This window comes from Centropristis striata, chromosome 13, assembly GCF_030273125.1.
Source record: "Centropristis striata isolate RG_2023a ecotype Rhode Island chromosome 13, C.striata_1.0, whole genome shotgun sequence".
Taxonomy (NCBI): Eukaryota; Metazoa; Chordata; class Actinopteri; order Perciformes; family Serranidae; genus Centropristis; species Centropristis striata.
The window spans coordinates 7,374,391-7,390,620 of record NC_081529.1 but is presented as its reverse complement, the minus strand read 5'-3'; the positions used below and the strand labels follow the sequence as shown (position 1 = coordinate 7,390,620).

Genomic DNA, 16,230 nt, shown 5'->3' with positions numbered 1-16,230 from the left:
CTTGTTCCACCGCTGCTCCACTGTCACTCAAAGAAACCCAGCAGTTCTGATTCAGACAGATACAGGCTATGACGCAACATCTACTTCCTGGCTGGTATTGTACAGAAACCTGCTCTCATCACAAGTAGGTACCTGGGTTGTCAGTGACAGCCAGGTGGAAGTACTCTGGCAAGTTGTCCCCCTGCAAGCTGCTGTTGGTCTCCCTACGACGGACTTTGGTGGACAGGGTCTTCCTCTTTTTGAAGCCCTCCCACCCGACTCCACGGTTCTCCAGACTGGACACAATCATCTCTGCCAGGTCCTGCTGAAGCCGCTGGAAGTTCTCCCTGAAACAGTAAATTGAGGATTATTTTGGATCTTATGGATGCAAATGTAGATATCTTGATTGACTGGCAAAGACAAAGAACTCACAGAGGAATGCTGAGCATTGATTGTTTTGATGCACATTTTTGAAGATTTGAATGACAAAAGCTTGATGGAAACTCTGAATTTCCAAAAAATAAACTAAAAAATAACTTATTAACCAACACTTAGCTCAAGTCACCTGCCCTCTCAAAATCTCCTCCCTGCATGGGTTAGAACTTGAATTCATCAACTTCTACAAATACATGGGTATCTGGCTCAACAGTTCACTCCCTTTTCAAACGCACATCAACACACTGCTTAATGGCAACAAAATCTACAGATTTGCATCCAAACATCCTCATCTTCCATACTGCAATTTGCAAAAAAGCGTCAAAAGAGTCCTGATCATGTGTTGAATTATTTAGAAATCATGTTATTTTATACTGTATGCACCTTAACAGCGCCATCAAGTCCCAAATTTCCAACAAGCTCACTGTTGTTTAGTAGCTGAACACAGTTTATATCAAGAGTGAGCTGGACGAAAATGTTGGCGTTTGGAGTAAAAGCAGCTGATACAGTGTTTCACTCACGCTGTTGGTGGTGTCGGCAGGTTGTATTTTCCCCCAGTCACTCCTGTTAACCAGTATGTCATCTCTTTGCCTTTACCCTGTGGGGCAGATACACACGGACACAGACAAACACACAGGAAATGAAAGTCGTAAGCAATATCTGTACAGTTTACATTTGATGTGATTCATGAGTACATAAAAATCCAAAGCAAACCCAGCTAACCTTCAGGTACGTCTCTCCTCTTTGTTCATACTCAAACATGCAGTCTGTCCTCTGCAGGATGTTGATGGTGGACTGGCTGGCATGAATTCTTAGAGCTGGAAAGAAAAAAGAAAAAAAAATCATGAGAGCCAAACCTTCAGCTGCACTTTAACCGCCAATTTTGTGACTGTGGTAAAGTGTGTGTGTTGTCTCTTACGCAGGCCCGTGGACTCCATGCGTGATGCAGTGTTGACTGTATCTCCAAAAAGACAGTAGCGAGGCATTTTATTCCCCACCACTCCTGCTGCACACGGCCCTGCACACAAATACACACAAAAAAACATTTAATGTCCAATATGCAACTTTTCCACATTGAGGTGTTTAAAAAAACTGATCTATGTTACGTAGTTCATTGAGTTGTGTTCTTACATTCAGTCCTAAATATTTCCAACAATTTTTAAACCAAGAGAAATCTGTAATTTCAGTCAAGGTTGCAAGTTAAGTTCGGTTAAATAACATATTTATTCCAAATTTTGAGGGGAGGTTATAAGCCAGAACAACGATTGAATTGAACAAGACAAAATCCTGACTTCAGTAAGGAACACTGGCATTTATTGCAACAAATCGACATACAGTTAGACCTATTGCTGATGGTTGCATAGAGAATGCTCTATAGATTGAACAAGCAGTATGCTAAGCCAAAACAGGAAGCAATGCAGAAAACCCCCATAGAGGGGCCTTTAACAAAACCATTTAAAGTTTTATTTTGAGCCATTAGGACTCGAAAGGTGGAGGCTGCAGTGGGGGAGGCAAGTGTTTTCGAGTAGTAGCAGTAACAACGGTGTGTGAACTAATGCAAAGCTTAATTTTCTGTTACCTGAATGCACACCAATACGGATCCACAGAGGGATGCCAGGCAGGTGCTGCAACTCAAAAGTCCCAACAAATGCCAAGATGTCCAGGGCCATGTGGGCGATGTCCACTGCATGCCTGTTGCCGTTGCGTTTGGGCAAACCTGATGCAACCATGTACGCATCTCCTATTGTCTCAACCTGAAAGATCGAAATAAAGACATTTTTTTTTTTTTTTATTTAACCTTTATTTAACCAGGAAAGTCTTATTGAGATTAAGAATCTCTTTTACAAAAGAGTCCTGGCCAAGACAGGCAGCAGCACAGTTAGTTACAGACAATCATTTAAAAACAACAGAGAACATAAAAATAGAGTCACAATCAGAACATCATCAAACAAAGCATGTACAGACAGAAGAGCCAGCTTCAACATCATGAAGTAAGGATTTAAACATGTTTAGAGAAACCAGCTCCTTAAGTTTTAGCGCATTTTGCAGCTGGTTCCATGAAAAAGGAGCAGCATAATTGTATTCTGTTAACTTAAATACAAATGCAAACGTAAGTCGAGCTGCTAACAGGTTTTATATTAATAGTTCAACTCTAGGTACCTTGTAGACATCATGGTGGTCGAGGATGCTGTCAAAGTTCTTGTAGATGTTGTTGAGCATGTTGACCACCTCCATGGGGGTGCTGTAGTGGCAGAGGGTGGTGAATCCCACAATGTCACTGAAATAGATGGTCACCTCCTCAAACAGCTCCGGTTTCACTTTGCCTGTTTCCTTCAATGAACGCACCACAGGGCTGAGGACATAGGGAGAGTGGAAGACACTGACGTTAAATGACAGCTTCTAACCACATTAAAATGACTGTCAAATATTTTTACACTAAGGGAATATGACATGGACATGTGCATGCAAATCCAACTTTGCCTTGAGCTGTAGGTGAAGCACTCAAACTACTATTATAAAGTGCGAAGGAAATTGGGGAAAGTTAGTGTTTTAAATTATAGTAGAAAAATTGGAACAAGGAAAACATCCAAAAAAGCCTTCTGCCTTTTTTTAATGAAATATGATAAATACACAAGATAGAAAAGATAAAACCAGAGAAGGAAAAAATTGAAAATAAAAAAAGACATAATTACATACAAGGTAGTTGCCAATTTACACATATGGAGCCAGGGCAAAAAAATCCCTCTTCTAAATGCTCTGTTTTTGTTTCCATCAACTCCGGAGAGAAATGTCTGGCTCTTGAGCTGCTTAATGCTCTACTGTGTTAACCGGCTAGTCCCTAACTATGTCTACTATTTTTTCAGTATAAACAGCTAACTGCTGCTGCTAAAAGTATGCTGATAGAAGCACAAAAACAACAGTAAAAACAATAAACCACGACAGACTAAAGTTCTATGTATAAAGCTGAGGGGAACTGCATAGTCAGGTGATTTTATTTATGTCTGTGGGTTTGTCAGAGCAACAGAAGCCCTGAGAGCCAAGAGAAAAACAATCTAAGGATTCATTCTCTATGTCTGATCTAAGTAGTTTTGTGTTGTGTAGTGTTTATGTTTTGTTTTGTTTTGTTTTGTTTGTTTTTTCTGTCAGGATAATTATTCTAAGGGTTTGTTGTTGTAATACTCATTTCAGCCACAAGAGGCTGAAGTGCACCACTACACCATGTTCTAAATTATATGACTAAAAATGTTTATGTTTTCTTCCACATGAGTTTTAATTTCTCCATACACTCTGAAAACAATACACAGTACATGTATTGTGTCATTGCAAGTTAGGTTAGTAATGTCACATAACTTACTAAAATGAAAAAAACTTTATTCCCACATATTTCACTGATGGAACTTTGAAAGATTATTCAAGCAAACTTTTTTCAACTGTTCGCAAACGAGGAAACAATTTAGATCAGACTCTTTTTTTCTGTTCCTTTTGTTCTTTTTTCTGTACATTAAAAATAAATAAAAAGACAATATTAGTGCAGCCCAAAACATTTTTTCTCCATAATATATATATTAACAGGTTTGGTATAGACCTACCCAGGAAGCAGCATAAAGTTGAGTTGATCAGCTCTGTCCCTCTCAGCTTTATACAAAGCGGTTCTGTCCTCCACCAGGTGCTCCAGAGTCCTGGAGTACATCTGCAGGCGGCGGATCAGGTTGTCCATATACGTCTCACTGGCCTGGTTGTGCAGGTTACTGTGTCAAAGGAAAACATATTTTACATTACTATCACTTTTCATATCATTTATATCAGAATAGTGCAGCAAGAATGTTCAAGCAATAAACAGGCTTACTTACACCAAACATATGTGGACATCCCTGTTTTTGATAGTTTTGGCACTTTGGTATAGATGAATGGAAACCTTAATGCTACAGCATATTTACAGATATTTTACTCCAGTTAAGTCAAGTTAATTTGATCTATATATCATCCAAAATGACATACTATAAACAATATTTACTTCTCCCATCTCTGGTGTGAAATTATTTTACTGGCCTGTGCTGCATGCATGGTAGCAATGTTCTAGTGGCCACATAATTTGTTTGGGTGTCCACCATGAAGTGTGTAAGTAAAATCATTGAAAGTTAAATGAATGTGTGTTGTTGACGTACCTGAAAATCTTACCCAGAGTTAACTCTATTCTCCTAAAATCTGGCCTTCGTTCTGGGTCTTCATCCCAGCAGCTTTTTATCAGCATGCACAGCTGCATGCACACACGAGCACACATGGACAAAGAGAGAAAAAAGATTGAGGGGAAAGTTCTTTATTTATCTTTTATCCAAGTCCATGCATGTATAAACCGTGTTACTCAGAGTGATTTACTGTTCCAGTCCATGGTGTTCGGCGGCTCTCTTACCTCGATCTCTCTCTCTGAAGCGCCGTCAAAGTTAAGGTCAGGTCTGAAGAAGCTCATCCGACTGGGATACTGCACTCTGTGGATCTTCTCTGAGAGATTGGATCACATTAAAATAATCAATGCGAACAGGACTGAGAGTTTTGCATGATCACTGAGTCTGTGGTCGCAGTGTGGTCAAAAGTGCATCAACATCCCATTTTATTTTAAGTGTCTTTTACTGACAGAGTAAGTTTTTTTGTTGCTGTTGTTGTTCATGACAGTGTAATGATGTGCCAAATTATCCCGGCCTACCTGTAGGATCAGAGCAGTGCTGTGTGTAGAATGGGATTTTCCTCATGACGATCTCATGAGCAATGATGGCATAGCTGTAGACATCACCTTTTTGAGACACCCCACCTTTACGAAGATGCTCCGGGGCCGTCCACACGTCTGTTGGAAAAATATTGTTACGTTTTATTTTATTACACTCTTGCAAAATTACATCATGGAAGTGGTGGTATATGTTGTTGGAGATTATGCGGGATAAATTACGGCAATCACTTTCATATTTTTGGAGAGGACATTGCTTTTAGATAAGATAATAAGAATAAGAAAAGAAACAAATAAAATATTAGTGATAAGAAACTGTTACAAATACTACTGACAGGAAGCAAAAAGGCACAAAGAACAAGGAAGTGGCTACAATCAGTCACCCACCACTGATGAATGGATAGAGATAATACAATCCTGATTCCAAAGAAGTTGAGGGACTATGTAAAGCATAAATAAAAACGTAAAAACTCAATGTTTATTTTTAAAAAGCAAATTATGACATTCAATGTCCCAACTTCTTTGGAATCAAGGTTGTATATGAGATATATATTTTGGAACAACTGTCATTACATTAAACCTCAAAGGTCAGAGTTAAGCTGACTTGATAGAATAAATGAGTGAGAATACAATACGATTCATATCATTCCATCCAATCCAATCCAAACTTTTTGTTTTATTTGTAATTTAACATTTATTTATCTATTTTTTAAATCTAAGATGAAAGCGTCCCCATTTTTATTGTATATTATTCGATTCAGATGTAAAATCATAAAACATGTCCTTCAAATTAGTATTTTTTAAGGTGCGCACAATGCTATGTGAATACACTTGCAGAAATGCAATATAAAATGAATGCTTTTCCAAAATAGAATATAATATAAAAATAATATATATTTTTTTTTTAAATCTACAATTTAAAAGAAATAATTCTCATTCTCACCTCTGCCTGGCTTCAGGATGGTGTGACAGCCAAAGTCAGTGATCTTGACCACCATGCGGTTGTCGACCACACAGTTAGTGGACTTGAGGCGGCCGTGGACCTCAATGTTACTGGTGTGGAGATATGACATGCCCTGCAGGACAGCGTGGACCAGGATAGTTATATCAATAGAGAGAGAGAGAGAGAGAGAGAGAGAGAGAGAGAGAGAGAGAGAGAGAGAGAGAGAGAGACTTGTTATTCATTGTATCACCGTCTTGCATTACTCTTCTTGAAATACACTGTGAGTGAGGTTGAGTAAAATACACTGAGCAAACTGATTACTGCCTTTAAACTCATTAAATACATCATGATCATGTCCATTAAGTAAATAATGCTGAATTTAAAGAAATATCACTGGAGTAAAATGCATCCTGAAGTAAGAACAAATAATGCAGATTCCATATTGTTTTTTTTATGAAGAAATTACATTCTCACAAAAACTAACAACAAAAACAAGCAATACCTTTGCTATGTCGTACATGACTGATATCTTAAACTCCATGTCCATGAAGGTTTCATCGGGGTAGGAGATCCGGTCATTCAGAATGTACTGTGGGGGAAGAAAACAGAAAAAAGTTTATAGTTTCTCTCTTTTACAACACTGCTAACATGCTGTATTTAGGTAACACTTTAGTCTACGTGCATGTGTGCGTTTGTGTGTGTGTGTGTGTGTGTGTGTGTGTGTGTGTGTGTGTGTGTAATTACATGCATTCATAAACACACTATTAGTGATCTTTAAACTGTGTGCCCATAACTTATCAAATGAACAGTAAAGTCATTGTTAGCAGTGGGGAAAGGAGGCCATTGAGCTCTGTCATAAACATGTTTGTCCGTTTAGTGCAGCATAATTCAAAATGAAAGCTGAAAAAGCTCTAAAATACATTTAGATATCAATAAAAATAGATTTGAAATAAAATATAGGTGAAGATTTGAAGAAAAAAGTGAGTAGGAACACAATAAAAGTTACTATTACAATAAACAAGGTCCCTGTAGATCAGCAAGGTTGTAAAATGTTACATAACAATACAAATATATAATTATAAATCACTCAGAGTCATTACACCTCAACTAAGGCTGCAAAGTTCTCTAAATGTGTTATTTTATTATAATAAATGTAACTGGTTTTTTTTTGTTTTTTTTCATGCACATCCAGATTAAAATACAGTGATAAGACTATCTTGGGATACATGTAACAGGGTCTTTCATTCAAGTAGGCATTGGAGTACTGATAAGATAGCGGAAAGAGTTCAAAAAGGTAATATCACTCTGTTTATACATTTGAGGAACTGCAGAAAGAAATGAATCACTTATTCTGACATGAGTGATGGTGTTATCTTACCCTGAGGGAGCCTCTCTGACAGAGCTCAAACACCCCAAACACACCGTACTCAAACTTCACCGTGCCGTAGAACTTGGTCAGGTTGTAGTAATCGATGCGCAGCAGCTGCAACATGAAGACATGAAGGTGAAAAGGAAGTGACATCTCAGAGATATGAATGTATTTATACTTCACTTTATAGTTAGAGAGGAAAATGCACTCATCCACATTCTTTTATTTTATCACAGAAACATAGCACAAAATCAAATTTAATAAAGAAAATTTTTGAGGAACTAAAGGACGGAGGGTAAGTGCTTTGTTTGAACATCAAATGAAAGAGGCATAAGACAGCGGAGTCTTACAGTGTTGAGCTCAATCCTCTGGTCCTCGGTGAAGTCTCCGTCTGTGTGCTTCAGCTCTTTCAAGATCACAGGCTGAAGAATACAAAGAAAGGAGACACACTAAAACTCTGTACACAATCTTCTCTTTCTTACTGGTGCTGTTACAATAAAAATTGTAAATTCAACTTCTTTTGGAAGTTGGAACATTGGTACCTTCTTGTCATAGCGGCCTCTGTGATTGAAGAATGTGCTGTCCTTCCTCTTATCTTCATCAATCTGTTACACACAAACACACACACACACACACACACAAATTATTTTTATGTCCTTATCTTACTGGATGTGATCTCACCAAACTTCAAGTACACAACACTTAATTTTTCTATTCCCCCCATCTTCATCTTTGTATATTGACCCTCATCATAGGAAAGGCAGCCGATCCTGATGTGACACATAGGAAACAGTTGAATCTTCAGGAAGTTTACCTTGAGAGAAACCTCCTTCTCATCCAGAGGACCAATCAGATGTGGGTTGATGTGAGACCACCTTTTCTGCAGAAGACGCTCTTTCCTGTTCTGCCTAATATTATTCACACACACACACACACACATTCATACACACACACACACACACACACACACACACACACATTCATACAAAGGAGCACAGGGGACATTTGTGGGATAAATGTAAACATGGAGGGGGCACTGATTATTTTGATTTGTTTCCTGAGCTTCAATTAAAATGCCTGTTGTTGCTCCAACAAGCAAACACACTTTTGTCACTGATCATTTCCACTTTAGTGCAGCAATGGATCCCACTGCAGTTCACCACTTTAGTGCAGCAATGGATCCCACTGCAGTTCACAAGACCTGCAACATTGATTGTCAGGACCGTCTTTTACGTCCTTTTGACTCAACATCCTTGTGGCTTAAGGTTAAAATAAAGTGTATGGAGGGCTGGTTTTACAATTGGCTTGTTAGCTCAGGTTGGAATTCATGGAGCCGTGGGTTTGACTCCCTGCTGCGTGGCAGAGAAATATTTGTTTTGCTCAATGTAGAGTGGATTGGTGGGGAGATGGTTAAGGCTGTTGATTGGTGAGTTAGTTAGCAAAACTAACGAGTAACTGTAGCTTTAGGGTTAGGGTTAACCTATAAGGTGGTTTCATGTGGGTTTCATCATGTGGTCAAGTTAAATATTATGTTAAAGCCAATCCTAGTGGTAGTGATATCCATAATAATGTGTAGCTGACTGATGTTATTTCTTGTCAAATTCTTGCCTACTGATGCTTAAAGCTTCATGTAGCATGTGTGGTACAGATGTGATGAGTATCAGCTGTTTACCTGTAGAAGATGAGAGCGATGACTGTCACAACGACAACACTGAGACTCAGAACGATCACGATGATATCCTGCGTGCTAAAGGCTGGAAACAAACAACATTTGTACCAGAGATAAGGACAATGAAATCACACTACATTTTAAAAGCATATCTTGAGTCTGTATAAGAAATTCTTACCTACAAACAAAAACTAGGGAATTAAGTCATGAGATGAATAGGTGATGTTAACACAGTGTCCACATTACCTCTACCCTACATCATCTGTGTGTGCATGTGTGTGTGCGTGTGTGTGTGTATGTGTGTAACAACCTGAACTTTTTGGCACATCAGAAGGCAGGCCTCCACTCCAGTACAGGGCAGGGTTTGTTTCCATCTCTATGGTTTTATTTTGAGATGTGTCGAACACCAACAGTGTTTCATACTGGAAAGAGACAGAAGAATATAAAGACAAATGTTCACACCATCTGTGCGAACTTCTAAATGTACAATAGTCTCACCTTTCCAGTGATTGCTGATGTGTAAATCATGGAGAAGTTAACATCTCTGTCACCGTACTCATCGAGCTCATAGTGTCCTGCCATACCTGTTTGACACAAACACACACAAACACAACAAAAAATTGTTTTCAATTTGCCATTATTTAGATAATTACAATCTAATATTATTCAAAATTACAAAATGTTTATTGCAGAACATTTATACGCACCTTCAAACGACACATTTCCAAACGGGTTGTCACTCAGAGGAACGTCATGTATTCCCTTGTAAAGTCGCCTATTGAGCATCCTCTCTCTGAGCACTTTGCCAAGCAGCAGAGCCCCGTCATGATACCCAGCCACATAGTCATTTATCTGCTCATTAGATAGAAATACAGACAAAAGGGTCAAAGAGTTATGCAAATCATGCTTTTATTTTACCCAATCTTGCTTGCTGAGTTGTTGCTCACCGTGTCATTATATGTTGAGTTTGATCCATTGTCGTACTTCCTCGGTGGCAGAGTGAGCACTACTACATCCTGCATAGCCTTACCGGATGTTGTGTTCACATAATAGTCAGGGCTGGAACAAGGTTAAGGATGTCAATACGAAAACAGTATTACTGTTACTTGTTTGGATCTTACACTGTCAGAAATAATGTGCTGCATTTGTGCCTTTAAAGGAATAACAGCTTGTCACTGGAGTACCCTCAGTACCTTCTAAGATACAGCTGTTGTACCTGTGATAGGTACTGGCTTGAGAACATATACTGTGTGTGCCTTTTTGGCCCTTGAGTTGAGGTTCATTAATTAACCCCTGAGGGGGATACATTAATGTTATCTACATTAATGTATCTCGGGGGCAGAAATTGACTCCTACTGTATCCATATTTCTGATAGGGTTAATTAGCGGACCTCGAGATATGTACTCTTTGCCCCTCAAAAATTACTTATATGTTCCCAAGCCAATGTCAAGGGTAAAACTGGTGTACCAGTGACAAGCTGCTGTAGCCCTAAAGGTACAAATTGAGCACATTAATTCAGTACAGTGTATTCTTATTTCTAATTTGACACTGGAAACACTAATGAAACTTTATGCTCACAATATGTAAGGCCAAAGTCATAGACAGGCTTACTTGTAAACATCGAGTAGAATGAACATGACGTCCTCATCAATCGGGCTGTCAAGCATCGACTTTATTGAAACAACGTCGTCAGGCCTCCCACATAAGATGAAAACTGAAAAAAGGTTTATTTTAAAGGTTAGTTAAATGTTAACAGGACATTTAACTTAGTTTCTAAGCCAAACTGAGCTATTGACAAAAAAAGTAATAACATTTTGTAGAACAAGACTAAACTAGACTAGACTAGTGTCTACAACCATGCTAGCAGTTCTGTGAGGCTGTACTGTCTGTGCACAGCAACACAATGAGCTAAATGCTAACTGCAGTATGCTAACATACTCACAATGATGCTAACATTTTGATGCTAAGTTGTTATAATGCCACTAAAGTTTTGGGTCAGCAAATAACACTTGTACTTACAAAATACAGTTTGGCTTCGTCATTAACAGCAATGAATGAATAATCCAGGACCGCAAATTGTTGAATGTGGCACGATTATATTGTTAAATGTATTAAATTAATACAGTCTTTAATTATTAACTCAAACCAACTTAACCATGACATATGATATATTACTTCAGTGCACATTTAGAACAAATATTACTTGGACTATTACAGAAAATTGCAGATGAACATTTAATTTCCAGGAAGTCACATTATAGATACAGATTCTCTTTTCACTCCATGCATGCTAATGTTGTGCTGACTTTATAGTTAACTAATCTCTAGTGTAGATATTAGATGATGTTTTTCAGGTCAACATTTGGATGAATTACAGCTCAGGAGGATAAGTTCAATGCATTGAGATGTAACGCAAACAATTTATATAAAAAAAAATACCCACTGTTGCTGTGTCTTTTCTTAGATTCAAAAGCCTTCTTCAACTCGTCCTCCCCACGCAGCATCTCCCTACTTGTGTTTACGGCAAAGTTGAAACTGGCTGCTTCCATTGCGTTGATGTACCTGTGGCGAAAGCAAAGAGATGCAACAAAAGAGTGACACATGAGGTTCACTGAATGAAGCCACAGGGTCACTCAGGTGAATTGGAGCCTGTGTTGTCTCACCAGAAGCAGTCCTCAGTATAGTTGATTAACTTCTTGTAGACGTAGACCTGCTTCCATTCCTTGGTCTTAAATGGCAAGATTTCTTTCATAAAGTTGAGAAAGAAGTCGACGATCTTGCGTGCCGGAGGCAGAATCCGAGTCAGTTTGGGCTTATAGTCACATGAGAGGCCGAAGCTCCCAGCAGAGATGACGGGAATGCTCAGGCTCGGGCCAATTTCATCACTGATGCAGATAACAGAATAAGACGTTAAAAAATCATCCTGTTGTTTGATGGTATGCAAGCAGAAACAGTGTCTTACTCACTCGACTAACTGGAAGGTGGCATAAGTGCAGGACGGCCCGAGCATGACACATCCAAGATGACCAGCATTCTGCAACAACATACAGTACATTAATTATTCTGTCATCACAGAGGCATTGTGGCTGCTTTTTGGTCTGTTTAGGCTGCTATTAGTGGAGACATTTGCATCTCTTCTCTGTGCTTCAATTAAGGCAATCCTTATAATGGTGATATTTTTGGTACAAAATTGTGAGTCTGCAGAGATACAGTTTACAGTAAGGCACTGACGGCATAAATTGGCTTTTACTGTTTTACAATGCAGTTTTCAATAATTTACATTTTGCTTCCTTTCTGGAAATTTTGTTTGACTAAATGACTCATTTAAAATTGTAAGTGAGCCAATGAAAACCCTCCTGTCGAGGCACAATAGATGCTGTGCCAGCTAAAGAGTAATCAAGGGATAATAAGCTATAAAACCACAAAAAGGGAACTTGGTATTACTGTCCACTAAAACTCAGAATCCAGAAGCGACTTAGAAAGGATGAAATCCCTTAAATGTTATCACTATTGAAATGAACTGATTTTACTGTAGTCAGTCTATTGAATAGGTGTAGACCTGATAGGCTAACAGATAGTTTTTAGGCCATAGCAACGCCCTCTACCAGCCATAGTAAGAACGAACAACATTGTCAAGGCAGAAGTGACGTTACGTGTGAAAGTGAAGGGGACAAGAAATAAGGCAAAGTATGAAAAGTTGCTTTAAGGGCGGGTGGATGGGTCAAACAAACCCAAGACTTTCAACGAGGAGACCAGGGGTCGTGTCCGTGTGAAACCAAAAGTTAACGCTGTGATTTGAAGTAATATGATTTAAGTTCAGTGCATCACATTTTTACAAAAAAAATGTAGCATGTTAACATCGTCCTCATAACTACTTCAGCTTTTGCATTTATGTGCTTTTATTTTACTTTTTCAAGTATTTTTTATAATGCCTAACGAGGAACTTTCTGGCCCTAACCTTAGAGAAGTAGTGTTGCTGCATAAATAGATTGAACTGGCTTCCTTTTTTCATGAAGATAAAAGTGAAATTTAATAAAACCATTGAATGGGAAAGAAAAGCTACTGTACCAATTTAAATGGGCTGATAACAATCTACTTGCCTACCAGCAGGTGGAGCAGGCCCCGACACGGCCATGTGTATTGGTTGATAAGCACTGATAAACACCTATTCAACAGTCAAATCGGGTGGTTTCTTGATTTTCCTTAATTAATTTGGCCCAATGTGTGCACTAAAAGAATCACTTAAAACACTTACATGCAGAATCTTGAGTATAGCCACTCCCTCACAGCTGCTGCTCCCACAGCCCTGCCGGTTGTAGATGGTGGTGTCAAACCCGCTGTAGTTGGCCGTCATCGTGAAGTTTAAACCTTGTGCCATGGAAAGAAGATAAGTGTTATTAATAACCAAAAATGAACCCATTAATCTCTTTTCAGTTCTTAAGATTAGATTAGAGTTACTTTATCGCACATGGGTATAAAATTAGCCTTTGATTTCTCCAACAGAGAATTTGAAGAATTACAACTGCAGAAGAAAATGCCAAAAATAACAAATAGTTTAATTTGCTAATAAGACTTGTGATAAAATGTGAAGCTCATTGTGGTCATTTATAACTGGAAAGAACATCGCTGTTAACATCGCTGGGACCACAACCATCATCGACCTCTGCCTTCATTTTGATCTCATCAGCTTTTTACTCACCTGTAAAGTTTCGCTGTAGGTTTTACTGCTGTCACGGCTTGAAACATGGTATTTAGGGCAATTTATGGTGGTATTTTCCATTAAAGGTCAGGACCCCCCAAACTCTTTATCAAGATTTATGCTGTATTTAGCTGTATTTAGCATTTAGTTGTATGAATAGTACACATTTGAACGGCTCTATATATTGGTGTTATTTCAGCAGTGCCAATAAAAAACCAAACATTTTTTAGAGAAATATGGTGTTTGCTGTCATACCGGCACATAGATACATTTGAACACTGTTTTTGTTTGTTCAGGAGAGAAATTCATCAATTTCTACTGTCGTATTTACATGTTTAGCTAGCTGTTTTAGCTAGCAAGCTTCATGGATTGTTCAGAGATACGGAGCTGTTAACGGGCAGTTTGGAAAGTTTACTACATCTGAATGTTTGTTCTCAATGTATGTTCAGATACAATACATGAAATGTAACAAGGATACTGCATAGGCTTTCTTTGTAGTGTGTAATGTAGCATTCCTTTATGCATCTGTATGGTTGGCTATCAAACCGAACCTTGATTCTTTATGGTACCAACCACAATGTACACTACAATGGATACTGGTTTTAAATGTCTGTTCCTTGATCAAAAAAGTTAAAAGTTGAAAGTTTTAGACTATTTTATTTCCCTGAGTGTTATAAGGTTCTTTCTTGGCCCTCAAAAAGTCTCAATTTGTTGGTTGGAAAAAGTTCAAAGACAACATTAAAAATTTACATTTCTCAAAGTCTTGTATGATAAAGTTTTGTATGGTATTGGTACCAAAATAAACACTGAAATCTTTCAAAGGCATCAAGCTCTAAGTCCCTGCAAATACCCCCATATTCAAAATATTCTAGAAATAACCTGGCTGCATGTCTTTATTGTGGCATAGTGTTTATAGTGTTGATAAAATTAACATAAATGATATTAAGATAACATAAATTATACAAAATAATTGTAAAGTGCATTTCAAGTTTCAAGGCCTAATCATTTTTTGTGAATCATTTTTTAAAAAAAAGGTAATTTAACTGTTTGTTTTTTCATACAGTAAAGAAGAAAGAAGAAGTTTGAAATAACCCCTGAATCCAAAGGAGATGTAATTTTATATGAAAAAGTTACAAACAAGTCTTAATTTAAAATTTCATTTTCATTCTCTATCATCCTTAGCATTTTAATCCCTCATTAACACAACAGTGGTAGGTAGAGGAAAACCCTATTCTTTCTCAACAGGATGCAGAGAAACTAGTATATACATATTGTTCTTAGTTTTAATGGTGTTTCTATGAGCTGCTATGACTTGACTATAAGCTATTTAAATCTGATGTCAAGCCATATCCTAATTTACATTGGCAACTTCAGACAGCAAAGATTGATTCTCAAGCGCTACTTTTTACTAGAGAAGTCATTGTATCATATTGTTATTAAATGTAATGTCATCCATACCAGCCTTAATGTTCTCCTCCCTGTCCTCTCTAATGGCTAGCTCCACGGCCGCCTGCACAAACGGTCGACTCCACTCATAAGTGTTGTCCTCCAGCAACACCACATTCATGGTGTATGTGCGATTCAAACAGTCATCCAGATCCAGCTTCTTGCCAGCAACCACCGTCATAATCAGCACTGCCAGGAAAGGTGAAGTATAGGAGCTGTACATCTTGATCCTTATGATTTTCCTGTTTCCCTCAGAATTGTGTGTCTTTTCCAGAGCTTCTACATGTCAAAAAGATATGTAACCCTGTTCAGACAAACAGAAGGTTTTTACATTCGTCCACCTGAACAGATCCTCTTCACTGACGACATAGGTCCAAACACAGAAGTGAACAGGGCTCTTCAGTGACTAAGCAGAAGTCTTGATTCACTGTCCAATATTCAGATAAGAGAAGGAAATAAACCTGAAATCTGGCACCCAACCACTTTTAGTAAACCCCCAAAAAATGCAGACGAAATTCAAACCAGTTGTGAAAGCCTGAGATCAATAATCCTCCACCTTGGTACGGGCGGCTCTACCTGTCCTCGGTACGTTAATGAACAACAGTCAAGTGACAGTTGTTGCACCAGTCAGAGGGAGGGCAGGACAAGAAAGACTCCCACACACCATCTGGACTGACGCTTCACTGAAATACTTATTGAGATCATAATTCATACTGTTTGTAAACATGGAGTTTAGACCTGCCTCCAAACGACATCTCCTACATCAAAGCTTATTCCCAAATCTCCATTTCTACAGTGACCAGTCTGTCTATAACAGCCTGAAAGGTGTGTTAGAATAAAACACCACATTCTTTGCTGGCCCTTCATTTTACAATATCAGATTAACTATAGTCGTCACACACAAAAAAACATACACATAGACAGTGGAATCAGTTCAACTAATGTTTTGCCTATTTTCACACAATCTGG

General features: G+C 38.3%; 1 protein-coding gene across 1 annotated transcript in view; it reads right to left on the bottom strand.

The window, feature by feature from the left end:
* Positions 1–15,382, bottom strand: part of gucy2ca (guanylate cyclase 2Ca) — a 16,927-nt gene extending 1,545 nt beyond the window's left edge. Inside the window, exons 1-27 of the mRNA XM_059347618.1 lie at positions 15,274–15,382; positions 13,372–13,484; positions 12,083–12,150; positions 11,780–12,001; positions 11,560–11,678; positions 10,728–10,830; positions 10,063–10,174; positions 9,823–9,967; positions 9,614–9,699; positions 9,426–9,537; positions 9,119–9,200; positions 8,261–8,354; positions 7,989–8,051; positions 7,797–7,868; positions 7,456–7,560; positions 6,580–6,666; positions 6,078–6,210; positions 5,117–5,254; positions 4,826–4,914; positions 4,581–4,672; positions 4,005–4,163; positions 2,575–2,767; positions 1,994–2,168; positions 1,334–1,432; positions 1,138–1,232; positions 936–1,012; positions 1–326 (exon numbers count right to left, since the gene is read on the bottom strand). The exon at positions 1–326 is cut by the window's left edge and continues 1,545 nt beyond it. Of these exons, the coding sequence (XP_059203601.1) occupies positions 119–326; positions 936–1,012; positions 1,138–1,232; positions 1,334–1,432; positions 1,994–2,168; positions 2,575–2,767; positions 4,005–4,163; positions 4,581–4,672; positions 4,826–4,914; positions 5,117–5,254; positions 6,078–6,210; positions 6,580–6,666; positions 7,456–7,560; positions 7,797–7,868; positions 7,989–8,051; positions 8,261–8,354; positions 9,119–9,200; positions 9,426–9,537; positions 9,614–9,699; positions 9,823–9,967; positions 10,063–10,174; positions 10,728–10,830; positions 11,560–11,678; positions 11,780–12,001; positions 12,083–12,150; positions 13,372–13,484; positions 15,274–15,382 (3,150 nt within the window). The 3' untranslated portion in view covers positions 1–118. The remainder of the gene's footprint in view (positions 327–935; positions 1,013–1,137; positions 1,233–1,333; positions 1,433–1,993; positions 2,169–2,574; positions 2,768–4,004; positions 4,164–4,580; positions 4,673–4,825; positions 4,915–5,116; positions 5,255–6,077; positions 6,211–6,579; positions 6,667–7,455; positions 7,561–7,796; positions 7,869–7,988; positions 8,052–8,260; positions 8,355–9,118; positions 9,201–9,425; positions 9,538–9,613; positions 9,700–9,822; positions 9,968–10,062; positions 10,175–10,727; positions 10,831–11,559; positions 11,679–11,779; positions 12,002–12,082; positions 12,151–13,371; positions 13,485–15,273) is intronic.
* Between the last annotated feature and the right edge of the window lie 848 nt (positions 15,383–16,230).